This window comes from Misgurnus anguillicaudatus, chromosome 2 (assembly GCF_027580225.2).
Source record: "Misgurnus anguillicaudatus chromosome 2, ASM2758022v2, whole genome shotgun sequence".
NCBI lineage: Eukaryota > Metazoa > Chordata > Actinopteri > Cypriniformes > Cobitidae > Misgurnus > Misgurnus anguillicaudatus.
In genome coordinates this window covers 22,362,291-22,388,408 of record NC_073338.2, presented here as the reverse complement: position 1 = coordinate 22,388,408, position 26,118 = coordinate 22,362,291, and the positions used below count along the sequence as shown (strand labels likewise).

At 38.9% G+C, this 26,118-nt stretch overlaps 3 protein-coding genes across 3 annotated transcripts; 2 read left to right on the top strand and 1 right to left on the bottom strand.

Moving 5' to 3' along the window:
* Nucleotides 1-1,053: 1,053 nt before the first annotated feature.
* On the bottom strand, nucleotides 1,054-9,411 carry LOC129453689 (sterile alpha motif domain-containing protein 3-like). The gene is made up of 9 exons (XM_055218020.2): nucleotides 8,494-9,411; nucleotides 6,644-6,830; nucleotides 4,694-4,852; nucleotides 4,425-4,512; nucleotides 3,839-3,994; nucleotides 3,357-3,563; nucleotides 2,909-3,080; nucleotides 1,952-2,031; nucleotides 1,054-1,837 (listed from the first exon to the last, which is right to left on the bottom strand). Exons 1-9 carry the CDS (start codon nucleotides 8,708-8,710, stop codon nucleotides 1,541-1,543), a joined length of 1,563 nt encoding a protein of 520 aa, XP_055073995.2. The 5' UTR covers nucleotides 8,711-9,411; the 3' UTR covers nucleotides 1,054-1,540.
* Nucleotides 9,412-13,620: 4,209 nt separating this feature from the next.
* On the top strand, nucleotides 13,621-15,825 carry LOC129436892 (retrovirus-related Pol polyprotein from transposon gypsy). The gene has a single exon (XM_055195189.2). It carries the CDS (start codon nucleotides 13,621-13,623, stop codon nucleotides 15,703-15,705), a length of 2,085 nt encoding a protein of 694 aa, XP_055051164.2. The 3' UTR covers nucleotides 15,706-15,825.
* A 5,797-nt stretch (nucleotides 15,826-21,622) lies between these two features.
* Nucleotides 21,623-23,498, top strand: LOC141351446 (SCAN domain-containing protein 3-like). The gene is given in 2 exon segments (XM_073858214.1): nucleotides 21,623-22,578; nucleotides 22,580-23,498. Coding segments are annotated over 2 exon segments (1,875 nt in total).
* The last annotated feature ends 2,620 nt before the right edge of the window (nucleotides 23,499-26,118 follow it).

Genomic DNA, 26,118 nt, shown 5'->3' with positions numbered 1-26,118 from the left:
TCGTCATTTACCTCTTGAATAGTAGTATGTTTTTCTTTGTGAGCCCAGATCAGGACTAGCTTAATTATAAGAGGAATGACTCCCTCTAATAAGTCATGCATTATATCAGGAGGAAATGCCTTTGTCACATCAAAATAGTTGAGTTCATTAAATGGTGAAGGATAGTTTACACCATAAATTTTTTTATACTCAGTGTTTTCAATACATCTTAAATGATACTGATGTACCTCTGTGGTTCTTAAAACAAAATCACTCTCTCGGAATTGTTTTTTCATTTCTGTGTGGGTTGCCATGCAATAGCGACAAACTCTAGCAGAGTTAAACGACATTGAAAAACCAGCTAACATATGTGCAGAAAGATTGTCTGCTGAAAATGTTGCTAGTGCAGCATGAATAGTCTGTTCAATACCACCTACTATTACCTTGAACCCTTCACTTTCAAGTTTCTTAAGATCGTCTAGCATTGGTTTCAAGATGGATACTAAACCAAAGCGTTTCACAAATGTTTGTCGTACTAATAAAGCCAGATGGATGTGCTTCAGTTTTGAGCAATGTTTAAGGTTGCCTATGGTATAATAAAAAGCACAAAGCTTGTGCTTGTTTTTCTTTGATCCCAAGGGATTGGCAACTTCAAATTCATCTTCATAAAAATGAAGACGTAAGGCATGCGGATTAACTTTAAAGAAGGGATGTTCCTTGAAATATGTACCATCTGAATAGTCACTTAGATAATCTGGATCTCCAACTAGATGGTTGTTGGCCTGAATTTCATCAAATATGTCCTCATGTGAGCAATAGTTAGTTAAAACCTCAGTGATGGGTACATACGAATATGTGCCCATCTTGTGTCCACTGGATGATCTCAAAACTTGATGTACGGGTTCGACCAGCCTAAGCTTAGATTTACAGTGTTCTTTTAACATGTATGGAGAGCTAACAATTTTGGAAGCGTCTTCAAAAAAATCACTTGACTGTACCATTTCTCTTATTTCAGGACATTCTAAAATGTTGAACCCATTTTTTTCAAGGTGGTAAGTAATAAAAGAGTCATAGTTATCTTTAAAGTAACAAAACAAAAAATTTATGTCATTAACTATTTCCTGCTGGACAGTCTGTGGAATGTGATTTTTTTCTCTACATTTAAGAACAAAACTGAAGAGATTTTCTTTAAAGTTTTTCAAAAGCTCATTCTTACTAGGTGGAGACATTTCTTCTGGCCAAGGCAGTGGATCATTGGTATTGTCAGAATCATTGGTATTCTCCAGATCACTGTAACAGTCCATGTTCTCAAAATCATTGTCAGTGTCCATGTGTTCAGAACCATCCAAATCATCATGAGGTACAACAAGTTTCCTATGTTTACGATAGACATGACGTCTGAATGACTCGTATACAGTAAAAGATGACTTACAGCTATTTAGTCCACATACGATATTGAAATTGGGTTCGTGGTTGTGAACCAGACCAACATGTTGAATTAGTTTCATTAAGGTGAAGGTTTTTCTTCTGCACCTTGTGCATCGATATGGTTGTGGCATGTTCAGCACAGGATATTGATTATTCGGGTGACAGTTATTGGAAGGGGCTTGCCACCCACCTCAATGATCTTGGCTATGGCATGCTGCAAGAAAGTCAGTGTATTCTTCATGCAGGGTGGATAAGCCAAGTTGAAAACATAGTAAGCACTGAAGGCTGCAATTATCCCTTCTTCAACTCCCATTCCCCGGCACACCTCCACTCGATCCACTTTGACAAGAACTTGAACCCTTTTGGAGAAAGCTGTTTTCCAGTCAGTTTCAACCAACTGTATAGTTGGGTATGGAGTATCAGCATCACACTGTAAGAAAAAAAGGTTATACATCTATTAGTAAAATAATGCACCACTTATCAGAACAGCATAACCAGACACGTATCATTCAGAGCATTACAAGTTTAACAAACTGTACCATACCTCTCCCAGTGTGACAAATCTCTCTGCTTTCTCTTTAAAGATGTGAGGCAGCAGAATCAGTGCAGCACGAAAGTCAGCATCTATTGTAAAATTGTATTGAATTATTCTTAAGAAAGCAAATACAGAATGCTCATTTTATAATCACTAAACGTATTAGTCAGTTCAGCAGGATACTAGCGATGGTTTATTTATTAAGAGAAAATATCTTCACAATAAATATTTGGGATTTGTTAGAAGTTAATAATATCTGCACTGAAAAAAAATGAGGAGTAAGGTTTTCTAGTATAATGCTAGTAAATTTTAAAGGAGCTGTTTTCAGTAACTTAACGTTAATAAAGTAACTTTAATTTAAAAAAAAATTCTCAAGTAAAATTTACTTTGGAATTTCAAGTAATTTCAAGCTTGAACGATGTTTGGGACAGTTAACAGAAGTGTCACTTGCACTCTCGAGGCCAGTGCCTTGTCACAAAAGTTTATAATTTGCATGTGTTTCAGGCCTTGACAATTTCAATATTTAAGAGAAGACGACAAATACAGATCTAACGCACTGTTTGAGAAGTCCGAAGCGCATCAAGGCTTCCGACAGCGCACAAGTACTAGGTTGATGTTTTCTTGCTCTTGAACGGACAATTGCAAAAACAATTCTTCAAAATTATGCAATTATTCTTGTAAACGTAGTCTGTTGTGTAAATGTAACCGATTCAGGAAATGCATGTGTACCTGTATATTTGATCCGTGCATTACATGTGGGTCTTAAAGTGACAGCACACAAAATAAATTTCATGTCCGCCAAACAGTTTTTTATTACTAATCGATATTGGACTGAATTGAAATCAAAACCACAAATAAAAGAATCAAATTGTAAAATTCTTTGTAATTCCCGACCCTATTTAAAAGGATTTGTAGCCTTGATGAGCATAAGACATTACAAATGAATAACAAAACTGCTGTCGGTACCTGGTAGATCTTCTGCAAGCATCTCATCTCTTGCTTCTTTGTAGATTTTGGCAAGTGGAGCATTTTTTTGAACAAGCTGAAGCACCTTTGGCACAAGACTGGTAAACCCCTCCCTGAAGCGCTGGCTTAAGCTGACAGTTGATGAATGCATTCTGTCAACCTCATCACACAACTGAAAATTGATGAATGAAAGAGAATGTTTACATGAACATAAAATTTCAAAATAAATCCAATTTTAATTATCCATATTTTCCATTATCACTTTGAAAATATTAGGTAAGAATGAATGCACATTTGTTTGTTCACAAAAAGGTTTAGAAAATTAAAATATCTTTACAAGAGTTAGATCTGTAAATGATAATTTTAGCATCTTATGTTTGCTTCCATCAAATTTTAACATTTATATTTTAAATCAGAGGACTGTTATAAAACCTGTGACATCACTGACCCCAGATGGTGTTTTTAGGAAAGGGTATTTCTTAAGTATATCCTCCACAGTCATTCCATCTCTTATCTCCCTTCTTCGCCATGCAAAAGTTCGCTGCATTCGGTCTTTGACCACCAAGGTGTCTGGTCGCATCTTGCTGTACTGGATTTGCAGGATATTTACATGACCCTCAATAGAGGATGCATCCTCACCAATGACAACAATCTCCTGTTAAAACCAAATAGAATGCACATAATTATAATAATAGCAATACAAATTTTACTTCAAAACACATCAACTATAAATTTTTATGATTAAAAAGAAAATGGTTAAGAAAATGCACTCACAAAATCATATCTCCAATGACATTTAGAAAGATCAATTTAGCTATTTAAGTGAAAATTTCTTTAGTTTTTCATAGCACAATATATACCCATACCCTATGTCAAATATTTGTGGCCCTTGACTAATTAACTTGTTGAACTACAAATGAATTCACTTACCCCATAATTAGATCTGTGACACGCTGTTGAAGATTGTTCAGTGGGCCTCAGTCTTTTGCACCCAAACTTGTCCTTACTTTTTCTTACCTCGTCATCATGGACCAGAGGTGCACGCTCAGCTTTAAATTTCCGTTTGAGGGATTGGTGCCAAGTGTGCTAACACATGAGGGGGAAAATTATATAGATCAGTGGTCCGCTGCATAACCGACTTGTCTTAAAAGTTAGTCATATATTTTTTCAAGACTGAACATAAATGTTTTAAGAATGTTACATAAAAAGGTGGACTGGTCTGATTTAAATCAAAATAGTAAGACTGATTATCCCTAACTACTTGCTAGTTGATGAGACTGGTTCTTAAGACACAGTCTTAACTAAACGGCTATGTTTATGCAACTGGCCACAGGGAATACAACAAAGAGATTTTGACATGTTACATTTTAAACATACATAATCCAAATCCACCAATTTCTGAAATGTAAATGATAAACAAGCACATCAAATTTATGGAACACTGTCGGTATGCAACTTCTATTTACACCGGTAAGGTCCTATGACAATGTTAAGTCTACCATTCCTTGTAACTTACATAGCCATTCCCTTCAAGATCCTTTAGGAAAGGGTATTTCACAATAAGTGCTTTCGCCACCTGCACATATTCTGCATTGGTTGGATACCTGCAAGATTAAATTAAAAGTAGCCACTTAGAAACTACTATGATAAAATGTTAACTTTTTACATAAACATTTCATATGCATGTCAACAAAATACTGCTTTATTTATATGCATGTCAAAGAAACATTGCTTCATTCACATACAATCAAAGTATTTTTGTTGCTCTACAAATTGCTGACTTACATTGTGTGTGCTATCATGGCTTCATGGAGAACTCTAACGATTTTGTGTCTCTCCTTGGATGATTTCTGGCATGGTTCTTTGTTATCAAGCTTAGCCTGAAGATCTTTAGAAAAGGGTGGAATCGAAAACTCAGCAGGCAGTCGACCACTTGTTGCATTTCTTGTTGCAGTGAGGATTGGGTAACAGGAAAAATAGCATTAGTAATAAAACTGATGTTTGCCCAGCAAGCTGAACCTTTTTCTACTTTGATTTATATAATTCCTTAACGTCTGAGTCCTATAACAGGCTTAATGCAACAGGTAAATACAAGTCAAAAACAGAAACGGATTTGGCAAAAAGCACATCATGTTTTTATTAAGTCTTTCTCCACTATTGACGAGTTATCTCGTCAATTAAAAGAAAACACTTCCCTGCCAATTACAAGTTTTTATAGGAATCCATATTTCCGCTATTATCCACTAGGGGCCACTCTTACCCAAAGTATAAACCACTAAAGCATACATGATTTTAGGGCTGCACGATAAATCGCATGCAATATCATGCATATCTTATCAGTAATGTCAGTTCCTTGACTAGTAGTAAATGGCCATCAGCTGCTTTCAGATGGAGCAGCATTTACTACATAAAGCCGGAGTTCAATGACAAGCTGGGCCATATCGAAGGCGATACGTCCTTGATAATTAATGCGAAATTGCCCCGATTGGCAGTAAACTACGGCTCCATCTGAAAGCAGCTGATGGCCATTTACTACTAATTAAAGAACCGGCATTACTGAAGAGATGCGCAGGATTTTGCATGCGATTTATCATGCAGCACTACATGATTTTAAAAACAGTAAAAACTTGAAAACTTTTTACTTCACCACTTGAGTTTTTTGACATCCTTTAGGTATCACTGCACTAATATGAAAAAGTTACCAGACCACTACTTATTCAAATATAAATTATCTTCTGGAACCTCACTCAAGTTCTCAAATAGAGTTTAGCGCTCAGCTGTGCCTCAGATCAACACTCTTATGCGGCTTTCACATAGGACGCGGTGTGCGCTGCGCTATGAAACCCATTCATTTCAATGGCTTGCCCCACGTGAGGGCTGTTTTTTGTTGCGTCGAGAAAAGCATGAGCGCAGCTTGCACTCACGCCGTGGTCAAAGTTCAAAGTAGTTTAACTTTTGCGCTGCGCTCTGTGACGATTACTCGCACGGCCAATAGAAACGGGGCATCCAAACAAGCAAAATCAAAATGGACGAAAAGCTTATACTCGGAATTCCCGGAGCGTTATTATACAAGTTTATGCTCCTACAGAGACATCAGAAGGAAAGCCATGTCATAGAAACACATTGCAATTCAAGTTGGCATGTCAGGTGTGTTTTAAGTCAAGTAGCTTGTTGTAGGCAGCTTAAAGTTACTTGAAATGGAAATGGGCAACATCAGTCTCTGTATTCCTCATCAACTATTTAACGCAAATATAAACACTCTGGTAATTAATTAAAAAACCCCGCCTACTTTGGTCTGGCCATCAGAAAACAAATCGCTTGGCCGCGCTGAACACAGCGGCGAGCGCAGCGCACACCGCATCCTATGTGAAAGCCGCATTAAAGTTTCACATTAAAAAGGAGAAGGACATTGGCAATAAACTTGATGCAGACAGTGAGATCTGTAACTCTACATATGATCCAGATGACTTAAAAAGGCTTAATTTACAACTGTATTAAGTCTAATTAAGGCATTCATTTATGTACGTTCACATAACCACAAAACATTGTTATTTTGCTATTAATTTAGTTTAATATGGATATCTTTAAATTGTGTGACACAGTATATGCATCAGTATTATATAGAAAGACACCCTTCTTTTTAAGATATCAGCATTGGCTATAAAAAAAAACCCACATCAGTTAACCACTAAACGGAGGACAAATAAGATACACAATACTCAGTGTTATACTTACATTTCAGTAGATGAAGTGTCTTGATAGTTCTCTGCTGGCACTGGCTCTAAAGTTATTGTCACCACCTCCTTCATCTCACGTACAAATTTGTTAAACTTAGCTTGTTTTTTAAAGGAGCCTTCAAATAAGTATGAAACCATGTTTTCTGTAAGGCCACAATCTATTGTTTCACCATCAACCTCATTCTCTGTAAAAGGAAAGAGTGGTCAGCATGAGCGATGTTATAACAGCAACAGTAAAATCAATGCCTTTAAACATTTATTTAACTTTCAATAAAAAATTAACAGTGAACAACCGTCTGGCTTTTGGACCTTTCTCGATCACATCCCCCTATTAACTGCACTACTTTGGACAAACAATGTCTAAATAAAAATGATTCGCTGTTCTTGGACACTTGCCTCCGAGCCCTCACACAATACATAAAGACTACTTAACCTGTTAATCAAGTCAGTGTCCTGGTGGGCGATATGACTAAAATCTTCTATCATAATAGGATTAATTATATATCATGATAACAATATTTGTCACGGTAGAGTTTTTTAACATCTTTTAATAAGGTTTTTCTAGAATTTTCATAATTCTCACAAAAAACTTATACAAGCATAAAAAAGAAGATTAAAAAACTAACAAAACTCAAGATCACTCAAGATAAACAGTCAGTCATATTATTAAAGGTAGAAAAGTGATTTAGTCAAGAGCAGTAGATGATTTTCTCTCAATGCTGTTTGATAAACACTACACGAGTGACAGACAGGAGCCAAATTATTTAACTTCCCCTTTAAGACCTAGTCCGGATCCAATCTACTGTTACACATGCGTTTTTTCTTGTAGCCGTTTACTTTCCCTTAAGACCTTATTGGTCGTGTTTATGAAGATACTTGCAAAGACGGGAAATATGACGCATAACGTTAGATGTATTTAAGGTCAATAAACGGCAAAAATGCTCACAAGCTTAATGAGCAGCGGTTGCGCGACTTGCGCGTCCCTCAGAAACAGCGCGCATATAGATCTGTTGTTTGTGTTTCAATGGCTTAAATCACTTGTTTTAAAACTTAATTGCTTAAATACGTAAACAAATGTTACGTTTTCATGAACACACGTCCAGGAACGTGACGTGGGCACGTAACCTCGACAGAGACGATAGTCCAAAATCTCTATCGGTTGAGAAATTTCTACTGGTTTATCATATCTACCGGTCTATCGCCCACCCCTAAGTGTATTATAAAGTGATGCATTTGAACTGCTTGTGAATGACATCAAAATTATAGCATCAAATACTGCGAGAGTAATTAAAAAGCATACAGAGCAGTCTACACTTGTTTTTTTTTAGGTAACTGTTAACAGACAGTTAATACATCTGTCGGTCTCCGCAGCGCGAATAACAGTTACACATATTGTGTTAATTCGTGCTCGGCTTTAGTTAACAGAAACGTCTGAACAAGTTGGCCCAATGATAAAAAACAGTATTGTTATATTTTTTCTCGTTTAACAGCGAGCCGACCCACTTTGCCCAGTGGCACGCTCCTGACTGACGTTAAGAGCTTTATAAATATGTAGTATGTATAAGTATGTGGGTCAATTAACGTTAGGTTTAATGTTAATTGTACAACATATCTGTGACGTTCCATGACGGACGTCGTTGCGTGTATAAGTTACACTAAAAGTTATATCTTAAGTTATGGTTTAATAATAAAAACAACAAACTAAACATAAAAATCAATTAGTTGGTTTTGTCAAGCCAGTATTTAGAAATGTTTCCCTCATTGCGTCAGGTTGGTCGACTCACAAGGTTAACAGAACTCGGAAAAGAACCAAACAACGGATTTTTACAATACTAAAACTAAACTTACCTCTGAATTTCTGTGCTTCGTCTTGGGTGACATGAATTCCAGCTTCGTTTAATTTTTGTAGAATATCCTCCGTCGATAGTGACTGAAGTGATACCGCCATTTTGTCGAGTAACTGTCGTTGTCCCAAATTGTTTGCGTAGTAACGCTTCGCGGGGTTCAACCCCATTGGACGACACAAATTCGAAGAAAAACGGCTGTACACATTTATATTAACCATATTTCACATTTTGCAATAAAAGAAACGTATGTCCAATTTTAAATTAAATATATTTAAAAGTATCTTTTGAAAATGTTTCGGGTGACAGTCTCTAAAAAGCTTAAACCGGTATAAACACGTTGTGTGACGTCACCACTGACAGTTATAAGCAACATTTTTTATTTTTAAACTGATTCATTCATTATTCTGTACAAATAATAGATTAATGAGACCATACCGTTGGTTAGATATACCCAAAACAAATTTAATTTAATTTTTGACCGTCAGACACAGAAACGTCAGAGCCAGGCCAGCAGCAAATGATAGGAGTGGCCAAGATCAGCTCAACAGGTGGACGAACACTGCCGCCCGCTGGTATTTCCGAATTTGTCTAATCATTTTTTTAAAAAGGCGCTATCTTTACTAAATGAGTGCAGATGTGAATATTATACATATATATTATCGCCTGAAATATTGTTAAAAACTACGTTTTGTGACCCAGAGACAATAATATTAAGAAACTGCTTACACAAGTGATTGTACCTTTGTTTGGAGATTAAATGGTCCAAATATGGACCCTCTGACTGTTTGAAACCTATTTGTACCTTTTTTATTCCTAAATGGTACATTTTAGTACCATAAGGTTCAACTATGACCCACTGAGGGTACAACTTCACCATTTGTACCCTAAGTGGTCACAAATGGACCCCAACCGTACCCTTTTTTTTGACAGTGTAGGAAGTGTAAATAAATGATTAATAAACTATTTAAACATTCATTTATACATCTCATTATCTAGACGTACAGTAACAAGTTAGTCAGTGTGTCAATAAATGCTTCGTTAACACATATTCCTATTGTAATTCATGATTAACTCAGGTAGTTATAAAACATTTAGAAGTGGTCAGTTAACTATTTTTGTGAGCTCATCTAAAGTGAGGACTATTTATGCTTTGTAAAGCTTTTATAAAGAAGATTTAAAGTCTCCGTTATCTTTTAAAAAGGAAACAAACCCAACACAGAGTAATACAGAACATAAATCATATTTATTTCAAGATGCAAAAATTAAACTGTACAACTGTACACTTCATATAAAAGGAAAAATAAAACTCTGCTATATCATAAAAGAAAACAACAACAAAATAAACAAAAACAAAGAAAGTGAATATATAATTTTTTTAAGTTGTATAATGGACTGAAACATGTCCACAATCTGCACTGCTGTTCTGGAATGTCTGAAACGTTCTGTAATGCCAAGGTCCTCTCTGGAGTATATGAAGTAAAGTAAAGTGAAGTAAAGTTATTAATCCAAGAGAACGTTGATTCGCCTTCCCTCTTTCACTACGCATTTTTTTTATTTCAGTACAGCAATGGAAATGGAAATGACGCAAAAATGTCACGTGGCACGCAAAGAGCCAATGAGCTTTTGATATCACTGCCGTAAAGCCATGTGTCCTAAAGCTACTTGAGGCGTGATATTTGAATTTGAATTCATATTTATATTAGCCTATGACGAATGCACGAGGGCTGAATTTGGATCTGTCCATCGCAATAGTTTGAATTTTAAAGATGTGGATTACAGCAAATGAATAAAAGTAACATCTTTTGTGAATTTATGTTGTAATATGGTGTAAATGTTGCTTAGTAGTAATAATAACGTATTGCATAAGACACGTATTGCATAGAGAAAACGTGTTTTGTTTGTCATGGCAAACTAAATATAAAAAATAGTTAAATAAATACAAAAATGTTATTTGTTTAAAAGTTTTCAAATGTTCAATATTGTGAAATTATCTGAATATTATAATCATTTCATTAGGTAAATGGATAAACTGTCTTAGAAAATATGACTGAAAACATGTCATTAATATGAGTAAGAAACGTCAATGCCCGCGATTTAATATTTATGAATAAGAATAACTTACATGCAACTTTGTATGTTTGTAAAGCTGTAAATACGTAAATAATTTCCGTATTAGTCGATATTATACGTTTCAGTGTGTTTTAAACGTAAGTAAATATACGTATTGTACAACTACACTGAGACGTAAAAATACACATGTATTCTCATGAGATCACGTTGGAAGTGTACAGTTGTACAGTTTGCATCTTGAAATAAATATGATTTATGTTCTGTATTACTCTGTGTTGTGTTTGTTTACTTTTTAAAAGATAACGGAGACTTTAAATCTCCTTTATAAAAGCTTTACAAAGCATAAATAGTCCTCACTTTAAATGAGCTCACAAAAATAGTTAACTGACCACTTCTAAATGTTTTATAACTACCTGAATTAATCATGAATTACAATAGGAATAGTGTTAATAAAGCATTTATTAACACACTGACTAACTTATTTTTATATTTCAAAATATAAGATGTATAAATGAATGTTTAAATAGTTTATTAGTCATTTATTTACACTTCCTAAATGAACTTATGAACCACTGACAACATCTTAATAACTGGTCTGTAAATAATGTAATACTTATTTTAGAAATGATGAAGTGATCATTAATAAAGCATGAAAAGACAATTATTAAACACATTATATATACGCTTATAAATCAAGAATAAAGCATTGATAAACTATTTACTAATGTCTGTTAATGTTTAATAAATGAAGAATTGACTATTTAGTAATGCTTAACTAATGCTTTACTAATGCTTCATAGTGTGCAGTTATTATAAAGTGTTACCGACTTATCTCCCCAGTTTAAGTTAAAATCACCCATTATAATTATTTCTTTCTTAAAATCAAATCGCTCCTAGGAAGGGCTGCAAATGTACTCATTACCGAAAGTCTCCCCTGTGGTGAAGGCTTTACCGCCGGTGAGTCAAACGGTGGCCGATCCTCCATCTGAAACCGGACGGCTTCCACATCCTCCGGTACACCCAGACAGCCAGAAGAGGCTTCCTGTGGCATGAGCGGCTTCCCCCGGGCTTTCTCCACACTCAACCCCAGACGCCCGCCAGGACCGACCACCCCAGAGCGCGCCAAGCCGGCAATGGGACGCCACAGAACTCCCCCAGGATCCCCGACGGAACTCTTCGAAAGTGGACATTGAAGAAGGTAAGTTTGCTGTGTGGATTTGGCGCATAAGTAGTCTCCAACAATGCTACATACCTGAGCTGAGGTAGAATTGCGTGTATAGACGTCAGAGATACTTGCTCCATTTGTTGCCGGGCCAGGACACTGATGAATGTCCCCCGACAAAAGCAAACAGATAGCTATGATCACGGCCTGACTGGAATGTCGTTTGCACGTTGTTTTTGTCCCTTTCACCCTGCGGTTGTATCGATTTGGGCTTGTACAATGGATGGCCAGGGTGTAGTCCCCATACCCGAAAACGCCGTGGATCTTGTTTGTTTGTTTATGCTGATAAATCCCGTAAGCAATTAGTTTGTCATTATTGTGAGTGATATTCGCATATTTGTTGTTGAAAGATTGTTTACAGAGACGTATGTTTGTCGGTTGTATAAACTTCAAAAGGAGTGTATATAGTAGCAGAGCCACTACCGCACCTAACCGACCTCCCGCCATCTTGGCTTTCAGGTCTGAACGCCTGCATGACGAAGAAAAACGAAAGAAGCAGAGAAAGGCCGATCAACAACTATCTTCAGCTTTTGTCAAGATAGGCAAATGGGGCCAGCAACGGCTTAATCAGCACAGTTTCCCTTCACAAGGACAACGTTTCCAGGAGAACTGGCAACAGAAAGAACGAGAGAAGAGGAGAGGAAAGCAGTGGCCGGAAAATGAAGAAGTTTGCTGGTATTGCGGACAGAAAGGACACTTGAAAAACCAATGTTTCCAATTCCTGAAATCTCAAGAGACACCGGAATCCCAAGCGGGCGCGGGAAACTTTGCGGGGTGTAAAGAAAAAGGGGACTGAAGCCAGGAGGGGGAAAGAGAGAATCAGACGGAAGGGGGTAAGTCCAATCCTGATTTTTCTGCAGTTCAAATGCCATATTATCTGCTTGCAAACTCTGTTTTTTTCTGATGTGTGTGAAAGGGAAAGAAATGCTCTGTGCAATGAAGAACTTGCTTTGCTTGATGTTAATCGAGAGGCATACTCTAAACTGCCTCTCGAAGAAATAATGGTTGAGGGACAGGCATTGTTGTTTATGGTAGACTCTGGTGCAACTCACTCTGTCATACGCAAAGATGAACTCCCATTTGTCACCTTGAGTGGGCAGTTTAACTCATCTATGAGTGCTACGGGGCATAGAGTGAGGGAAGAATTTACTGCTCCACTCTGTTTTATGCATGACAGTAATGAGTTTATGCATATGTTCCTTGTATCTGACGCATGTCCGGTAAACCTCATGGGGAGGGATTTGATGTGTAAAATGAATGCTAGCATCTTATGTAACAACCAAGGCCTGAATATTTCGTGTTGGGATCCCAGAATGTTGTCTATGTGTGTGTCTCTGTTATATGTGTATGAATGGGCCTTTCAGAGTGAAGAGTTGCATGCTGAAGGGAAGATAAGATTGCCACAAGCCAGTGAGGTCATTCTAGCTGATAACATGCATTGCACAGCTCATGTTGTTGACATAACAAAGAGAGAGCGGGAAGAGAAGTGGTTTTTCTGTAAAAAACAGAGGGTTTGACTGCATATATGCTGGAATGACTCATGGTGTGTGGCACTCGTTCAATTGACAGAAAAGCAAGAACAAATTTTTGATGTTGAAAATTCGGTTCCCCATGTTTCCATTGCAAAAATACCAGTGGGAAAAAGCAGGCGAATTTACAAATGCCTGCAGCGAGGCTGTTGATTGGGAAATGTTGTCAGATAACGTGCAGTTCTCAGAGCAGATATCAGCACACAGGAGAAGTTGGGTTTCTTTTTTCATTGCTGAGAGAGAGAGAGTTGTAATACAGAAAGCTGTTTCTGCAGATTCAGGTTCACAAAACTATTTGCAAGCACACATGACGTGTGCTAGTATTGATTTACCGCAGCAAGTTCTTGACAATGTACCTGATTACCTGTGGGCTAAGGACAAGTATGATGTTGGTTTGATTAAAGGGTGTGAACCAGTAACTATCACCCCAAAAAATGATTACAGACCATGTAAACCCCAATACCCTCTGAAAAGGGAGGCGCTTGAGGGAATAAGGGCAGTATTTCAGGCCTTATTGGAAAGAGGGATAATTGTTCCCTGCCCACACTCACCTGTAAGAACACCCATTATTCCTGTACAAAAGGTCAGAGATGCAGGTCAACCCACAGAGTGGAGGTTTGTTCAAGATCTCCAAGCAGTAAATGCTGCGGTACAAGCAAGGGCACCTAACGTGCCAAACCCTTACACAATTCTCTCACAGATACCAGTTGACAGGCAGTGGTTTTCTGTAGTGGATATTTCGAATGCATTTTTCAGTGTTCCTGTCCATCCTGATAGCCAGTTTTGGTTTGCTTTTACATTTGAGGGGTATAGCGAGAGCCCCACGATTTACAACCCAGAATTGCATTGTTCATTACAGAAACTTGTGTTGGATGATGATGTTGCTTTATTGCAGTACGTGGATGACCTCTTGGTGCCAGCACCGACTCAGCAATCATGCACAGACAACACCATATGGCTGCTCACTCATCTAGCTAAGGAAGGTCATAAGGTCAACCCTAAGAAAGTCCAGTGCTCGGTCCAGAAAGTAACCTTTCTAAGACATGAAATTACACCAATGGGTAAGTCTCTCTCTCCAAAGAAAATAGAGGCAATAGCTAATATACCAAAACCCATTACAAAGAAACAAGTAATGTCATTTTTGGGTATGACATCATATTGCAGGACTTTTATTGCTAATTATTCTGAGATGCAACAACCATTGCATGACATGATTTATGAGAAACCTTTGGCACCATCAGAAAAGGTAGAATGGACAGAGAAGGCTGAAAGGGCATTTGTGGAACTAAAACAGACATTACAGCAGGCACCCACTTTGGGGCTGCCATATCCAAAAAAGCCTTTTATTCAAACTGTGGATGAAAGAAATGGCTGTATGACATCTGTTTTGTTGCAAGAACATGGTGACAAGTTGAGACCAGTTGCATATTTTTCAGGTCGCCTTGATGCGGTGGCCAGGAGCCTACCAGGATGTCTCAACGCAGTGGCAGCTGCGGAGAAAGCTATACAAGCCAGCAGTGAGTTTGTGGGATACGCACAGCTGCGTCTGTTGGTTCCTCATTCTGTGTCTCACATACTGCTTGAACAGCGCACATCTCACTTGTCTGCAGCAAGGTGGCTGCGTTATTCCTGTGCATTGTTACAAATGTCTAATGTCACAGTTGAAAGATGTACAGTTCTGAACCCGGCGACATTGTTACCTACACCTGATGAAGGTACACCACATTGTTGTTTGTCTGCCCTGCGGGAAGTATGTACACCAAGGCCTGACCTTGCTGACACACCCATACCTAATTGCACCCTCACACATTATGTGGATGGTTCCTCTTCCAGAGATGACAGAGGCATAAATAGGATGGGGTGGGCAGTTGTGTCTGACTTTGAAATAGTGAAATCCGGATGCTTACCACCTCACAAATCTGCACAGGTGGCTGAATTGCATGCACTAACACAAGCCTGTATCCTTGCTACTAACCAATCAGTGACAATTTATACAGACTCCGCCTATGCTTTTGGGGTCTGTCAAGATTTTGGGGCACTGTGGAAACACAGACATTTTCTAAGAGCAGATGGAAAACTTATCCGTAATGGTGATGAAGTCGCTGCTCTCTTAGAAGCAATTTTACTGCCTTCTCAAATAGCTGTGTGTAAATGCAAAGCACACACCAAGGAACAGGACGTGGTATCCAGAGGCAATGCACGCACAGACGCAGCGGCAAAACAAGCATCTCTCATGACTAATAACATAGACTTTTCTCTTACACAGATTTCCCAGGAAAAGGAAGCTGAAACAGCACAGGAGTCACTAATAAGCATGCAAACATTTTCTCTCCCAACAGAAATAGCTCTATGGAAATCGTGTGGAGCTACCAAAACTCCTGAAGTGATTTGAATGGATCCAAATCAAAAACCTTGCTTACCTAAACACTTTTATTCCCATTTTGCTAGGTTGACACATGGCTTAGACCACGTGTCCAAAGAAGGAATGCTGACAGCCATGGCACAAAATTGGTTCACAATGGGTTTTTCTCCTATAATAATGTTGCAAGAGGGGTAAAAACTGCACCTGTGGGGCATCCCATTCCTGAGGGACCATTCACACATGCAATGATGGATTACATTGAATTGACACCAGCAGAAGGTAAACGTTACTGTTTGGTGATGACAGACATGTTTTCAAAGTGGACTGAAGCCACGCCCACCAAACATGCAGACAGTGCTGGGGTAACAAAAATGTTATTGAAAGACATTATTCCCAGGTGGGGAATCCCAAACAAAATCTCTAGCGACAATGGAGCACACTTCACTGCTCAAGTTGTAAAAGATGTGGGTAAATTTTTGCAAATCAATTTGACCAATCACTGTGCCTACCACCCACAAAGTGGAGGTGCAGTGGAAAAAGAAAATGGCACCATCAAGGCAAAATTAAGTAAAATGTGTGAAGAAACAAAACTAAATTGGGTTCAGTGCTTACCACTGGTACTCATGTACATGAGAATGAGAGTCAGGGACCGAACAAAGTTGTCCCCATTTGAAATACTTTTTGGAAGACCCCCACATATGGGGTGGGAACCACACAGGGCAACAGGTGATACCCTTCAAAATGAAAATGACATGTTGCAGTATTGTATTTCTATGTCCTCTGTATTTCAAAATATCTCCAAGCGGGTTAAAGCAGCCCTACCCCATCCAGTCGAAGAACCATTACGCAACATCAAGCCAAGGGATTACGTGGTAGTAAAGAACCTCAGGAGGAAATCCTGGAAAGCCAGATGGTGGGATGAGCCCTATCAGGTTCTGCTGACAACTCATAGCGCCGTAAAGATCGCAGAGCGTGCCACGTGGGTGCACGCTGCCCATTGCCGAAGGGTTGGTGCTGGAATCCAATGTGTGATCCAAAGGGAGGACGACTAACTGACTGCATGGTGTGGTCCTACAAGAATCTACAGAGGAAATGTATTATCAAGGGCGCACGACCCCAACTCTAACTGTGCTCAACCTCTTCACCACAAATCCAAAGGAATCATCAAGGGCCCACGACCCCAACTATAACTGTGCTCAACATCTTCACTACAATTCAAAAGACCCTATGAAACAATGACAGTAAATGAAGTTATGAATAAATCATAAAAAGGGAGTAGTGGAAGATTTTTTTTTTAATTTTAATTATAGTTTATGAACTTATAATTGTTAAATGCAAAATCCTATTCTTCTGTTCTGAAAGATTTCTGTTCTTTCCATCTGTTCAGTAGTAAAATGTCCAAAGACTAGGACATTATGCAAAGTCCTACCAGATAAGATAAAGGGGGGCTGATGAATGAGATAAGTAACAAATGATGAACAAGTGGAAAAACTCAGTAAACGGTAGTCTCACTGAGAACAAAATAATTTCTTCTATTTGACCAGATGTGCTTCAACTGATATGTTTCTTAGTCATTGATAAATTGAAGGTTTATTTTCTAAGTGACACTGGAACTAAGATGACAATCTTTGGTTCATTGGCGGAGATGGGATGACTTTGTTTTTCAGTATCTTACTATAAATATGTGCTCAACCTTGTAAACGGGGCTCTTGGGTTTAGACTCCTAGCACCAGGGGGTGAGAGCCTATTCTATAGAATATATTAAATTCAGACAAAGAAAATTCTGTTGACAGTGTGTCTGTGTGATCATTGACTTTCACTCTTAGTGAGTATTATTTGATGCAGCTAAAATTCCACGAAATTAATGAAACCACGAATTCTGGAAAAATCAGGAAGGGGGCAACACTTTTTTACACCACTGTATGTACACTCACTGAGTATTTCACAATCTGCTCAGCTACTGGGATTTTCACGAGCAACCACTTCTAAGGTTTACAAAGAATGGTGTGAAAAGGGAAAAACATCCAGTATGCGGTAGTCCTGTGGGCGAAAATGCCTTGTTGATGCTAGAAGTCAGAGGAGAATGGGCCGACTGATTTAATCTGATAGAAGAGCAAATTCCACTGAAATAACCACTTGTTACAACCGAGGTATGCTGCAAAGCATTTGTGAAGCCACAACACGCACAACCTTGATTCGGATGGGCTACAACAGCAAAAGACTCTACCGGGTACCACTCATCTCCACTGCAAATAGGAAAAAAAAGGCTACAATTTGCACAAGCTCACCAAAATTGGACAGTTGAAGACTGGAAAAATGTTGCCTGCTCTGATGAGTCTCGATTTCTGCCTTGTTACCACTGTGCAGGCTGGTGGTGGTGGTGCAATGGTGTGGGGGATGTTTTCTTGGCACACTTTAGGCCCCTTAGTGCCAATTGGGCATCGTTTAAATACTACAACCTATCTGAGCATTGTTTCGAACCATGTCCATTCCTTTATGACCACCATGTACCCATCCTCTGATAGCTACTTCCAGCAGGATAATTCACCATGTCACAAAGCTCAAATCATTGTAAATTGGTTTCTTGAACATGACAATGAGTTCACTGTACTAAAAATGGCCCCCACAGTCACCAGATCTCAACCCAATAGAGCATCTTTGGGATGTGGTGGAACGGGAGCTTCGTGCCCTGGATGTGCATCCCACAAATGCAACTGCAAGATGCTATCCTATCAATATGGGCCAACATTTCTAAAGAATGCTTTCAGCACCTTGTTGAATCAATAGAATTAAGGCAGTTCTAAAGGTAAAAGGGGGTCAAACACAGTATTAGTATGGTGTTCCTAATAATCATTAGGTGAGTGTATAGTGACCCTGAAAATCATAACTCTACTCTTTGTTAAAACTCGCTTGCTCCACCTGCTGGTGAGATAGACTAACAGCAGATGGAGATTATCTCTGAATCCGAAACCGCATACTGCCATACTATATAGTAGGCAAAAAGCAGTAGGCGAACGAATAGTATGTCCGAAACCTCAGTATACGTAAATGGGTAGGCGAGAATTACCGGGATTTTGGACTCTTTCTCGCAAGATTCAGAGGCCTGGTACTTAAGTATCGTCCGAAACCGCCTACTTACTGAAAATGTAGGAGGGTAAACAGTACGTGAACAGAGTAGTATGTCAGAATCCTCAGTATCAATAAAATCAGTAGGCGAGAAATCCACAGATGCCCTACTGAGTCGGCCCAGATTCTGAAGCATGCATCGGATGGACACTTCTATCCCAGCTTTCCCATGATGCCACGGAAAATCAAAGCAATTGACTGGAGACCAACCAATCGGGTGATTAATTTCGATACGTTACACAGGGCTGTTCCTCAGCACCCTGACTTCACGCACAGACCGGCCAGGATATACCACAAAGTGCTCAGCTGATTCATGAAAATAGAATTGTAACAGCTGTGTTGAGATGACAGTAAATATGTGATGGTTTGTTAGAAAAATACATTTGAATAAAGTTTTGTTTGATATGGGATTCACTTCTATATGTTTTCATTTATTGTGATGGTTTTATTCATTCATTTTTTTATTCATGCTAGACAATGCAGGCCATGTGATTATATACATTTTAGTTTAGCAATCTCTTGTATTTACTTAAACAACAGGAAACATGAATTAAAAAAATGTATGAATAAAACCATCACAATAAATGAAAACGTATAGAAGTGAATACCATATGAAACAAAACTTTATTCAAATGTATTTATTTCAAGCATGCATCGGATGGACACTTTTATCCCAGCTTTCCCATGATGCCACGGAAAATCAAAGCAATTGACTGGAGACCAACCAATCGGGTGATTAATTTCGATACGTTACACAGGGCTGTTCCTCAGCACCCTGACTTCACGCACAGACCGGCCAGGATATACCACAAAGTGCTCAGCTGATTCATGAAAATAGAATTGTAACAGCTGTGTTGAGATGACAGTAAATATGTGATGGTTTGTTAGAAAATACATTTGAATAAAGTTTTGTTTGATATGGGATTCACTTCTATATGTTTTCATTTATTGTGATGGTTTTATTCATTCATTTTTTTATTCATGCTAGACAATGCAGGCCATGTGATTATATACATTTTAGTTTAGCAATCTCTTGTATTTACTTAAACAACAGGAAACATGAATTAAAAAAATGTATGAATAAAACCATCACAATAAATGAAAACGTATAGAAGTGAATACCATATGAAACAAAACTTTATTCAAATGTATTTATTTCAGAAACCATCACATATTTACTGTCATCTTAACACAGCTGTGATAATTCTACAGCTTTATTTTAATGAATCAGCTGAGCACTTTGTGTATCCTCTGGGTCTGTGCATGAAGTCAGGGTGCTGAGGAACAGCCCTGTGTAATGTATCGAAATCACCCGATTGGCTGGTCTCCGGTCGATTGCTTTAAGGGAAACTTCACCCATTTGCATTAAGCTTTGTACCGTTAGAACCCCAGTCATGTTTTTGAATGGTCGTGCATCATTCCCTCAGTTTCCCCTAAGAGGGGAGAAATACTTATTTCAGTGCGGCACTTCCTTCTTTCAATGATGTAAAAATCGTAATTTTGCGTCATTGAAAGAAGGAAATCCTGTATCTCTATTGAGTGTGAAAGACTACAGACACTCATTCCTCATTTTTTCAAGGTGGGGGCTATGGGTGGGACCCCCTCACTCACAAACACCCCCTCTGTTCCTTCATAGACCTCTTTCTCAAACTGTAACATTCATGTTTATTGCTCACCTGTGGAACTTTCTGTGCCTCTCTCTCTCTTTAAACTGATGCCTCCAGCAACCTCATCTCCTTAACAAGGGTGCAGTGATAAAGGAATAAGGCTGTGGTACTAGCAAACCTTAGTGAAACTTGAAAAGTAATATATTAAATTAAGGCAACAATATATAATGGTAATAGGCTACTGTTGTTTAATGTCAACATTATCAACTTTTAGCTTTCAACTTCACTTACAGGATTTCTATTGAAAAAGGTGTCATTCCTGCCCCTTTCTTTTCTGTATCTTATTGATAGTGCGTGATAAAAAGATAATGGTAAGCTTGATAGTGACATACATGGGTCTGACAGGACTGTGACTGCTAAATTTTGCTTACTTGTGCCCTGAAAAGCTTTTTTTCTGGTGGTCTAATATAAATAATGTAACAATTTACCGTTTTTACATTAAAATAATATAGGCTACACTTTTCTTTTATTGTTTGCATACCTTTTGAATAACTATGTCAACATTTTTCTCCTCAACAAGTACAATCATACACAACAGGTAGTATTAAAGTATTCAGCTAATCAACAAACAATGCTCAAAATGTCAAAATCGATTGCACTAGCAATAAATCCCATAAATACACTGCTTAACAATGGCAATGTGTCCCTCATACTCGTCAATTCCCTGCCTTCTTCATCACAGGTTATACATTGCATGCCCCATAGTCTACTACATAACCAAATTTAGCCAGCTGCTGAACAATAACCCAATTAGCATTAGTCCCAAACACATATCAAGCTTATTCAAAAACCTCAAAAGCATACTAAGAGTTGATTAAAGTGTTTAATAACGTTTTTTAAACACTCATTCAAAGTATCCTACCTGAAAAAGGGAGATGTAAATAAACATAAGTTCCCGCCTCCTCAGCGCGAGCTGACCGATCAATCTAACACAGGGGTCCCCAACCACCGGATCGCGACCCAGTACCGGGTCGTGAAAGATTCGCTGCTGGGTCGCGAAAACGTTCCTGGAAAATGTCTACTGTATGGCTGTGCCATTATATTTTTAATTATGCGTGTTGCCTTTAAGAGCGACCATCAAAAATTACGTAGACGGCGCGATTTCAAATAAATCGTTTCCACTTTTCAAGACAGTTCAGAGTAGACAAACTTAAATGAGTGTAAAACAAACATCTCTTGATGGTTTCTTTAGTGGAGGAGGTAAGAAAAGACCAAACGATGATGAAAAAGCAGAGACTGCTGCTGATGAGAAAAAGGAAAAAAAGAAAGCTGCCTTTAACCGAAAATATGACGACTCGTATCTAAAATATGGTTTCGTTGCCACGGGCAGTTCACAAGCTCCGAGCCCTATGTGTATAATTTGTGGAGATAAACTGGCTAATGAGTCGATGAAGCCCTCAAAATTGCTTCGACATCTTGAAACTAAGCACCCAGCATTGAAAAACAAACCCCTGGAATACTTTGAACGAAAAAAGTGTGAACAAATAGGACAACAGCAACTGCTGAAAGCCACTACGTCTACAAATGTAGCTGCACTGAAGGCATCATACCTGGTGGCTGATCGTATTGCTAAAGCTAAAAAACCTTTCACTATCGGGGAAGAATTGATTTTGCCAGCTGCCAGAGACATTTGCCGTGAGATGTTAGGTGAATCTGCAGCTAGCAAGATAGGGCAAATTCCTCTTTCAGCTACCACAGTCACACGGAGAATTGATGACATCGCGGATGACATTGAGAATATTTTGTTAGAAAGGATTAACAAGTCACCGTGGTATGCACTACAGGTCGACGAATCGACCAACATTGACAACAGGGCAATACTACTTGTTTATGTAAGATATATATTTCAAGATGACGTACACGAGGATTTGTTGTGTGTACTTTCATTGCCAACTAACACAACCGGGGCAGAAATGTTTAAGTCTTTAAATGGCTACATATCAGGGAAACTTGACTGGACATTTTGCGTTGGAATATGCACAGACGGAGCTGCGTCTATGACCGGCCGGCTGTCCGGCCTCACTACCCGAGTTAAAGAAGTTGCCCCTGAATGTGAACCAACACACTGTGTCATACATCGGGAAATGCTGGCTAGCCGTAAAATGTCACCAGAACTCGGTGCTGAACGACGTTGTTAAAATAATTAACTACATCAAAGCAAGTGCCCTGAACTCCCGTCTTTTTGAACAGCTTTGCGAAGAAATGGAAGCTGAACACAAACGCCTTCTTTTACACACAGAAGTCAGGTGGCTTTCAAGGGGGAGATCTTTGGCGAGAGTTTTCGAGTTAAGAGAGCCCATACAGAGATTTCTTTCAGAAAAGAAGTCACCACTGGCAGCAAACTTTAGTGACGATGAATGGATAGGTAAACTTGCGTACCTGTGTGACATCTTCAACCTGCTGAATGAACTCAATTTGTCTCTTCAGGGGAGAATGACTATTGTCTTTAAGTTGGCAAATAAGGTGTCTGCATTTAAAGCCAAGTTGCAACTGTGGGGACAGCGAGTGCCAAGGGGCACATTTGACATGTTTCCAACATTGTCTGGACATTTAGGAAAGAAAGAACCTCATCCCTCTCTCTCCCAGCTGATCTGCCATCACATCGCTTCGCTGTCAGTTGAGTTTGAGCGCTACTTTCCAAATTCAAGCGATCCAAGGATCGGAAAGGACTGGGTCCGTGATCCGTTTGCAGATATGCCCCGCGAATCATTATCTATGTCAGTGCACGACCAGCTCATTGAAATCGCAAGTGATGGGGGGCTAAAAAACATGTTTCAGACGTCCTCCCTTGCAGGCTTCTGGATAAAAACAAAAGCGGAATTTCCAGAAATAGCTACGGTGGCTATTAAATGTTTACTCCCCTTTCCAAGTTCATACCTTTGCGAAACAGGGTTTTCCGCACTGACAGCTACAAAAACAAAGTTACGGAGCAGGCTGGATGTTTGCAACACACTTCGCCTCTCACTGTCACCCATCACTCATCGTTGGGACAGTATTGTAGCAGGGAAACAAGCCCAACGCTCTCATTAATTGATGTGAGTTATGTTTTAGTTAAGTATTGTATTCATTTGGCACGAATGCGATTTAATGTAAATTAAATGCAAAAAAATGGAACTGCAAATGCGTGTCATCACATCGCTTCGCTGTTAATTAAGTTTGAGCGTTAGCCTACTTTCCATTGTTATGTTTTGCTTAGGCTATATGTTTTAGTAAGTTATTTTGTGCAAATCCATGACTGTGATTTAATGTAAATGTTAAATAAATCAGTAATAAATGAGTAGTTATTTATTGACAGTAATTAATAATTTTTATCATATCTTTCCCATACCCCCAGCCGGTCCGCGAGAATTTTTCAAAAACAAAACTGGTCCGTGGTTTAAAAAAGGTTGGGGACCCCTGATCTAACACACCAAGAGAGGCGGGACTTAAGGCAGAACAGCCAATCATCAGCCGGTAACACTCAAAGCCAGCGTCATGTTTGAGAGGAGGGGGGGAGGCAGCGCAGCAGACACAGATGGGCCAGAGAAACGGAGGAGCGACTTTATTAAGGCGTTCTTGCAAAACTGCATAAAAAGCGGTGCATAAACTCGAACAAACCTAATAACAGACATGAAACGCGTGTGACAGGTGCACTAACACCTGATTGCATCAGTAACTTGACAACTCTACTACGGTCTCTGTCAGTGTTATAGATATATTACATAAGATTGAAGTGGACAAAATAAGTAAAACAAGCAGATTGTAATTTAATATCTATTGTCAGATGACAGCTGTGCTTGAATACAAACTAGACAATGCAGGCCATGTGATTATATACATTTTAGTTTAGCAATCTCTTGTATTTACTTAAACAACAGGAAACATGAATTAAAAAAATGTATGAATAAAACCATCACAATAAATGAAAACGTATAGAAGTGAATACCATATGAAACAAAACTTTATTCAAATGTATTTATTTCAGAAACCATCACATATTTACTGTCATCTCAACACAGCTGTGATAATTCTACAGCTTTATTTTAATGAATCAGCTGAGCACTTTGTGTATCCTCTGGGTCTGTGCGTGAAGTCAGGGTGCTGAGGAACAGCCCTGTGTAACGTATCGAAATCACCCGATTGGCTGGTCTCCGGTCGATTGCTTAAAGGGAAACTTCACCCATTTGCATTAAGCTTTGTACCGTTAGAACCCCAGTCATGTTTTTGAATGGTCGTGCATCATTCCCTCAGTTTCCCCTGAGAGGGGAGAAATACTTATTTCAGTGAGGCACTTCCTTCTTTCAATGATGTAAAAATCGTCATTTTGCGTCATTGAAAGAAGGAAATCCTGTATCTCTATTGAGTGTGAAAGACTACAGACACTCATTCCTCATTTTTCCAAGGTGGGGGCTATGGGTGGGACCCACTCACGCTTCAGACCAATTACTGATCAGTGGGTGGGACTTACGAAAATATACGAACACAGACGGGAAAAAAACGATCAGCCGCCATCTTTATGCTAAGCTAAGCTAAACAGAAGTTGTGGAGCGAGCCAGAATTCATGTTACAATAACAGTGGAAGTTAATCAATATAATATAGAAGAGGGTGATTTTGCAAGCGTGATGCTCTAATCCGCTGTTCATTGCACCTTTATGAGCCACAATACAGCAAAGCGCTCAGGCAGATGGAGGAACAGAAGCCTGAGGAGAAGCCGGAGCCTGGGCGTCGGCTGGGTAGAGGAGCCGGGGGAAGACACCGCAACCATCGGCCTCTGCTGCGTAGAGAAGCTTGCCTGTTCTCTCGCTGTGTGGCTTCTTTATTACATTTCTGCATCAGATAAGGATATGGATGTTCGTTTGGTGAAGGTTTCGAGGCAAGAGAGCAAATTTGCGCGCGTTTGGACATGTTTATTTCACATACGCGTTTGCTTCGGCTTCGACGAGCAAACGCGCTGCGGAGTATATGAGCTTGGACAGACTCGCGCTGTGTGCTTTCGGTTTAAGATTTCTGGATCAGATAAGGATATGAACGTTTGTTTTGTTAATGTTTCTGGGCACGTGCTTATTTCAAAGACGTGTTTCGGTTTACGAGCACAAGCTCCAAGAGCTGAGGCTGCGCGTATGTGGAGATATTATGCAGGGGACGCGTTTGTGTGCAGGATGCAGGGATAAACGGACGTCTAACTAAAGTGAGTGCTTCTATTTTCTTTGTTATACTAAGGTGGCATTTATATACACAATAGCATATCTGAGCGGTGTTTTATATTGTGAGAGCAGTGAGGCTGATATTACACAGATGTAATTACAGTAAACAAGAGACAAAAAGAAAATTGGTAAAACTAAATAAACATTTAAAATGCATACCCTTTTTTAACTACTTGAAAAGACATTTGTACTGCGGATCTGAAACCGCACGTTACTGTTTGAATAAGACTATGCTACACACCAGACCAGAGTGTTATTGTGTGTACCACAATGTAACATCACGTTTAAAAGTAAGTCATGATTGGTGTCTTTCAGACACAGTGGTGGTGGCTATTTTCTTTGTTTTACTAACGTGGCATTTATGTACACAATATCATATCTGAGCCGTGTTCCGATTAATGGGAGTGGCTTGCAGTGCTGTGCATTGTGGTGCATAGTGGGAGTTGTAGTTTTTCATACAAATGTG